The sequence below is a fragment of the Plasmopara halstedii genome, assembly GCF_900000015.1.
Source record: "Plasmopara halstedii genome assembly, contig: Scaffold_2956, whole genome shotgun sequence".
Classification (NCBI taxonomy): Eukaryota; Oomycota; class Peronosporomycetes; order Peronosporales; family Peronosporaceae; genus Plasmopara; species Plasmopara halstedii.
The window spans coordinates 1,129,552-1,137,135 of NW_020189861.1; the positions used below are offsets into that span (position 1 = coordinate 1,129,552).

At 44.9% G+C, this 7,584-nt stretch overlaps 2 protein-coding genes across 2 annotated transcripts; both read right to left on the minus strand.

Moving 5' to 3' along the window:
- Nucleotides 1–1,414: 1,414 nt before the first annotated feature.
- Nucleotides 1,415–1,689, minus strand: PHALS_06353 (uncharacterized protein; the record flags this gene model as incomplete). Its single annotated transcript, XM_024719624.1, has 2 exons — nucleotides 1,415–1,514; nucleotides 1,598–1,689. 2 exons carry the CDS (start codon nucleotides 1,687–1,689, stop codon nucleotides 1,415–1,417), a joined length of 192 nt encoding a protein of 63 aa, XP_024584904.1.
- A 1,548-nt stretch (nucleotides 1,690–3,237) lies between these two features.
- Nucleotides 3,238–4,920, minus strand: PHALS_06354 (camp-specific 3-cyclic; the record flags this gene model as incomplete). The annotated part of the gene is made up of 1 exon (XM_024719625.1): nucleotides 3,238–4,920. One exon carries the CDS (start codon nucleotides 4,918–4,920, stop codon nucleotides 3,238–3,240), a length of 1,683 nt encoding a protein of 560 aa, XP_024584905.1.
- Between the last annotated feature and the right edge of the window lie 2,664 nt (nucleotides 4,921–7,584).

The window sequence follows — 7,584 nt, forward strand, 5'->3', positions numbered from 1 at the left end:
CAAATCAAAGATGGCGTTCAACGCGCATGTCCACTTCCTTGCGGCTCCGCTGTAAGTTAGACAGCGAGAAAAGTTTCCGGTGCCTCTGCACCCATTGCTTGAAGAGCTCGTCATCATCTGCAGTGGTTTTGCCAGAATCAAGCACCACGGAATCGGGAGCGCTTCCAGCTGCTGCTCCTGCGCCTCGTCGAGGCGATTGGTAATAATACAACCTTCCCGGGAAGTAAGGAGGGCGGGGAAGGGACACGGTGTCCGCAAGGTTTGAGCAAGGCTGACGTCGCGCCGTTGACGCATCCCGCTCTCCTCGTCTTCCAATGCTGGGAAAGGAGTATCCGACTCGTAGTCGACTTTTTTCGAATCCTTGACGAGCAGATCCGTCGCTCGTGGTGGGCGCAGTGCGTGGATCCAGATTTCCGAGGGCTTGGTATGTGCTTTCCGTGGAGCCGCGGACGTTCTGTCTGGTGGTGCACCGCGTGCAGAAGACAAAGAAGGGCTCTACCCGCTCTCGCCCTCGAAACCGGGAAGGCTGGAAGTTTTTCATGTCTTAGACACAGGGCTCATTGAGCGGAGAATGAGTCAAGATGATCCTAGGGATGTAACGGTGTCTCAAACACGCGAGCCTCGTATGAGGCGACAGTGAAATATGAACTGTGGGTATCCACAATTTTGATGGGGGAGAGTGTATGGAATTAACACGTACCCAGCGTGTAGCAGGGTTACAAGTAGCCAGCGTGTAACGGAATTACACGCTCCTTGCTATGAAAGAGTGGGTCACACAGGATGGTGTGACCGTACAAAAGTGGATTACACAAAGCGGTGTAATCGCACAATGGTGTGGCTACACCATAACAAAAAGCCACTTCGTGGCGGGACTGCCAGTAGTTATGTATATTGATCAGGTTTTACTATTTAATTAAGAAAATCTAAGGGTTTAGATAAAGGCGGCTCTGCCGTTAATAAAAAAAATGAAAACAGTTTCAATTTTGAACAAAAGAGCGTAGTTGCCTTGGTTAAGGTTTTGGGTACTCTTGGATCCGCTACACTCGTACTGGTTCTGGTAGAGTACGTAAGGTCGGTGATGTTTAGCTTAGCTCCCTCTGAGCAAAGAGATATGGCAGCCCCGCTGCATACTGTCGCAAGGCGTATATATCAATCCGTATTCGGTAATTTAAATACCTCCGCGAACTGTATTCTGTTTTTGAAGATTGCACGTCGCACATAATTGCAAAAAATCCTGACTCTGTCGTGATTTTCACAGGCTTTATAAAACGCGAAACGTTGATTTTGACAGATGAAAATCCTTTGATGTGATCCTCGCTCATTTTTGAAAGTCACTACCTTACAGAAAGGGTTCTTTTTACCCCCTAATGTACAAAAGTGCTCGATTCGTTTCCAATTAGCCACTTTGAACCTATTAAGAGTCGACGTTCCCCCACCAGGGATACGTCGGTCGATCTTGTGTGGAAGCGCTATCCGTCATAATTCTCATCAAGAAAAAGAATGAGCACAGGGCGCTGATGTCAAATTCGGAAGCTTTCTCTCACTCAGCATTGCAAAGTCCAATCGTTTTTGGAACGCTCGTAAGACTTCCGCGTACCGTGCCCAACTAACCCTCGTGGCACGAAACCGCGATACCCACCGCTTTCTAGGGTGGCCGCGGAATTTTTCGGCACGTATGCGAAGGCTCATCTTAACAATATTATTCAAATTTTTCTGGAGAGTGTCTGTCGCCTTAGCGGTGATAATAGATCGCCTGTTTCTGAACATCGCCCACTAATTCTCGCTTCTCTTGACGGGTGACAAACACCCAATACGCCCAATTTAGCGGTACGAATATCCGCGACATGTATGGATTCAATTTTCTATATTGAATAATTTTTCGCTGCAAATGTCTATACATAAGTGCCCGAAGTTGTACGCGGCCGTTAAGTTTGTGAACTGCTAACATGATGCGCTGTCATTCCGTATGTAGCAAGGCCAGTTTAATGGCCATCTTGACTTCTATCACCTACAAAAACATTACTCCCATATCTACCCTCAGAAGTATGAGCGCTAAACATAAGCGGCATCTTGGTGGGAGCTGATTATGCATCAACCAGCCTGTAGCTATGGTGTTTCTGGAGGTGCTTATCAGCGCATTCTTACGCCAAACCAGCGAAAACTTCTTCCAGTACTAGGGCTGCCAATTGCTTTATCAGCTTACGACCAACGTTTGTTTTGAGGGCAGATAAGCGAGAAACTCGTGTTCCGTCCTCACAGAGGATACAGTCATATACAACTCAATCATCGATTTGACGGCATTAAGTGCAAAAGGTTGCCGTGTACCTTGCGTAGAGGACGTATTGACGTCACTATGCATCGACTTTTAAACATAGAGAACAAATTTTTATGCACCAACGAAAAGCGGAACCGAGATCCTCTACAGTAAATCCGTATTAACTTTGCACAAGTGTCAAATTAAGCCCAATTTGACTCTGATCTATTTCACTATAATCGATAATCTTTGGTTTATTGCATGACGTGAGGCCAACAGTCCACATATTCGACTGACCTCTCCATTGCGGAGCAACGAACTCATTAGTACCAGTGTTTTGGTACTTCTGACCAGTGTCGTGTATGTGTACACCATACATCCATCGTACCCCGGTACAGAAGCAATATCAAGTGGGTTGAGGAAAATCTTAGGCATCCATGGAGGCTTCAGAGTATCTCATTTCATGTTAAACTTTTACTGCTACAAAATGCCACGTTAGATATTCAACTTTTTGCGATGATTGCTCTATAGAATTTCAATAGTAAAGTTATTGAATATCTTGATATCGCTTCCCTGCATACACGACTTAACGCGAAAAAGTTCATGAAAAAACATTTTAGAGGAATAATTTTGGAAACGTTGACATGATACTATTTAGGTAAGAAACAGCTTGCCAAAATAGACAAATGGTCGACTCGCGAAATAGCTGCACCAGAACATGTTGAACCTGCTAAGCGACAGACGGGCGAAAGGCCCGATTCCTATGTCTCAAGCAGCTGCTTTCCATATGTATCGTCGGTCGTATTGAAATCATACAGTATTCTCGTCGAAATGACGTTGAAAGAAAAAACTTAATATTGTGAAGCTGTTCGCAACGAATGCAACAGTTCGTTTTACATGAATGTGAAAGCGTTCAGTTTATTACTGCAATGTGCGTATAGTTCTACAATGAGCGCCCACTTCTTCACTAAGCAATACTATTTCTAATAAGAGGTTGTCTGCTGCTCCCACTCGGCAATGTTTCTTTTAATACCATTCACGAGCTCATTCACGTCTAACCATGGAATATTGTTAAACGCCATCACAGCTGGAAGCGCCATCTTTCGAAGAAAACAAACTTGGCTGCACAGAAAGCTATCGTATGACCACTTTTCACGGAAGCAAAACGATTGGCTAACTCCGCGTTGCTCACGGGTGTCCAATTCCCCCTGATTGTAGTGCTCATCGTTCAAGCGAAAAACCCACTTTTGATGATTCTCAAACGGCTTCATCGTTTGGCTAATGTCACTCACGTGCATGGCAATTCGAAGCGCGCGCACCTGAAGCCTCTGTGGCAAAACTCCATCCTCCTTTTCTAGTGTCTTCCACTCTTCTACTGTCGTGTCGTGAATTTCCGTGAGCAACTCAGGTTGATATATTAAGGCAGTAGCCAAAATCGAGTCGCGGATAACCTCAAGTACCTGTTTCTGGTTAGCTTGGGACATCTTGGACAGGATGTGAAACCTGGGGTCCAAGGCCGCCTGCAAAGCCAAATCCATGTGTTTTGACTCCATTGGAGCCTTCGATGAGTACTTCTGAGCTATAGGATGGTTTGTCTTGATGAGATAATCATTGGTCAGACCAACGTGTTCCACATCATGCATCACTGCTGCTAAGAGGGCGCCAATCTGATTGTGTTGAGAAATCTTTTCACCAAGATTTGTGCTGTTGAGCAGCATGAACAGCGTGTGCATTACGTCTGCAGCATGGGTTGCATTGTGAAACGGCATACTGCTGTCGTAGCGTCCCTGTATATGCCTTAAAAATTCTGGCACGACACTGAGATCAAGCAAATCCTTGACACCATCAATACTCTCAAAAATTAATGTGCCTACAAAAAGCACCACGTTACCCGGCATAAATTTTTCTAAAGCAATCACGTCGAATTCTGGTGTGCCAAAGAATGACTGGATAATTTGAACCACCTCCACAGTATATCGTTCTGGAACATCGCACCGCGCACAAATCTGGCGCAGTTTGACGTCACATAAAATGTCACTCGGACGCCCACGTTTTCTACCCGGGGACGGCGTAATCACCTCGTTTGAGTCCACAAAATTCAGACTGTTTCCCTCGTCGATGTCGTCCCAGGAGAGTGTAGTCTGGTGCTCACTGGTGCTATGCCTTGATATGATGACATTAAGCTTAGTTCGCATAGCTGCCGGAGTCGGCACGGATCTGCGACAGTACGCCTGGGTAAGACGTAAGCGGTCTAAGGTTATGCTACGGCGGCGAATGCCAGCTGAGACAGATTTAAAATAGGATTGCAACGTCTTGATCTTAGCTTCTATCGCGCTTGTTGTTGGGAACCTGCTACTACTGGCAATAGAAGACGTTGCCTGTTTGTCATACGAGTAGTCATTTCCAACCACAAGACTTGCACGCACGTTCGCTGTCGATTTATTGACTGGATGGTGCATCTCACTGCTAAGTTTGAGCCCAAGCTTGCTGTTAATATCGTTGTCTAAAGACGCGGGATCCTCAGGGCACACCTCGAATGAAAAGCACGGACTCCCGCTGCTCGAGACGGTCGATGACACCGATGAGGAGGATGCAACGGGTGTCGAGGCAGAGGACGGGACAGTTGGAGATTTACGGGTCAAAAGGTGTTCTATGCGTCGAGTCATAACTTTCCGTGCTACAGCTGAATTTGTGCTAAAGGCTCCACGTGACGAAAACAAATCAAACCTGCACCTGCTGTGAGCTTATCAGCCGGTGCGCTACAACCTCGGCCACTTAAGCCACTGACTCTCCACAATTTGCCTTCAAGTCGTTTAACTTGTCCTCGCAAGACTGAAAATGGCAATTAATTCCCATTGTTCTTGGGCCCACGCGGCCGGAAAACTCGCACGGCTCTCCGCCACTTTCTGGGCAGATTGGCGAATGTCTCACCAGCGGAAGCGAGGGGGCGCCGATCCTCAAGGTTCTTATCATATTTAGTCATTATTCAAGTCCATAAAACATGTTGTTTCCTGTGTCTTTTACTTGAGTATAATAACCCACTTTTCAATAATGGTGCCGTTTTGGGACACTTATGGCGTGATATTTTGACTGGAGTTGACTATAACGAGAGGTGTTGATCAAACCAGCGGCAAACCCTTTGTCTTGTACATCGTCTGAGCGAACAATTCGAAGTAGTTTGAGCGCTGGAAAAGTTCTTTGATTACAAACTTCGCGTTCGCTGACAAGCCACAAAATCTCAACAAAATGGCCGTTTCCTTTTTTTACGGGCAAACCATGGCACTTCCACCGGAAAGCAGATTCAGGAATTGCCGATTGATTCATGGGCTGGATGGATACTGTACCTATTTGATGAAGGTGCAGGTTACAAAGAGGCAGGACTGAGGTGAGGAATCTGCCATGACGGCATATTGGAGTACATTACGTAATTGAATTTAGAATACATGATGAAGAAGACTCGGTACCGGGTATTCTCGAAAGAGCAATCGCCACGTCTGTCTAGACAACAAAATGATGTGATATCATCGAAGCTGAGGCAAAACCAGTCCGACTTATGACGAAAACGTGACGGTAGGCCGCGGTACGTGCCTGCCGTAATGGCAACAGGCGTGGTTTCTACATTGCATGTCGTGCACCGAGTGCTCGGTGCAGCATGTAATGAAAGTACCGTAATGTTAGTGGTAAGAGTTACTAGTAAACACTCAACAATTGTTCACTGAACACATATGGTATCTTAGCTACGTTGCCAGGATTTACAAAGCCGTTTGTAGCGCCAGCATTCTATAGCAACTCCCTAGCTTTTACTGTACATGTATGACCTCTATCTATATAATTGTCTTCATCAACTTTCTAATCGCTACGTTGACCATTGTTATGCAAATATGTGTATGATTACTCTGTTGAGAAAACTGCAGAATTGTTACCGGTATTATGCGGTTCAATACACTCGACAAAAAGTGTTTACAGATCTGCAACATAACGTGCCGAAATGTCCGCCGCAATCGTGCGAAATTCAGAAGTACCGGATTATTGGTACAAATGAGGACAATACGGAGTGTGAATTTAGTAGCTAATTACTGAGCATATATATTTTATATTATTCAAATAAAGTGATTCCGAAACATTTAAAAAGAAGAGCAAATTATTATCGATTTTACGTAGAGGCTGACCGTTTCGCTCCTGGGTGAATCGTTTGATCTTCTGTGCTTTGATTAACCTCTCTAAGCCTAAAGCTACAAAGTTTCCAAGGTGTACGGCACCCCTATTGCACGTGGTCGTACTTGTCGTCAATTCGACGAGCGAGATTTACAAGATTGTATCTGTGAGGATGGAATACAACCTACCTCCCGATCACCAGACACGTTTGGCACGATCGTTTCTATTATTGGTCTCGACGGGAAACAGGCCTTTTCACTATATAATTACGCTGGTGGTGCACTTCCAATACGCCCAAATCAGGCGTCAGTTGAAGCACACTAGCGCTTACTGTGTGGCTGCTTTTCGCAAAGTAGACAGTCGTTAAGGGCAGGACGGACATTTTTTATTTTGAATAAAGAAGGTTGGATTGTCATGTAAACAGTCGCTCTCGAGGTGAAGCATCAGTACATTGCTCTTACTTTCTAGGCCGCGTTCGACATACATGCAGCGTTTCTGTGAATGAGTATTTTCCAACAGTGCATGTGTTGAAGACTGATGTCGCTAGTTTTCTCACCGCTTATTCAGGTGTACCGAGTACACACACAATTCTTGTCTATCTCTCAAGAAACGCAATATATATAGCATATTATGCTTAAGCGCTTAAATTTCAATTGTTGCGATGGCAACAGTTCCTTTCAAAAAAGTCGATTATAATAATCACGTATACGAATGCATTTATGGCTTGCGCCAAGATTTTCTGCTCACACGCTTACCCTTTCAGGGATTTGGTGGGTGTCGTATCCAATGCGGAATCATATTTGTGATGCAAGAATTAGTTGGTGCACAGAAGTAAAGGCTTAACGAGTGCGCGAGAGACAATATATGCAGCGGTGCTGCCGTAGCTTTGTGCTTAGATGAAGCGTAAGCTAGGTTAACGACCTTTCGTTCTATACTAACATCAAGTACGAGTTTAGCGGATCGCAATCCGCTTACTCCAAGAGTAATCATAGCCTATACTCAAGGCTACTTTACTCTTCGGCTTGAATTCAAAACTGAATTTATTTATTTTTATCTGCGGCAAAGCCGCCAAATTTTAAATATATAGATTTTTATATATATAGTAAATTCTAAATAAATGCATAACTACTGGCTATCCAGCCCCGTACCGTATTCTTGTTTGGGTGTGGTCACAC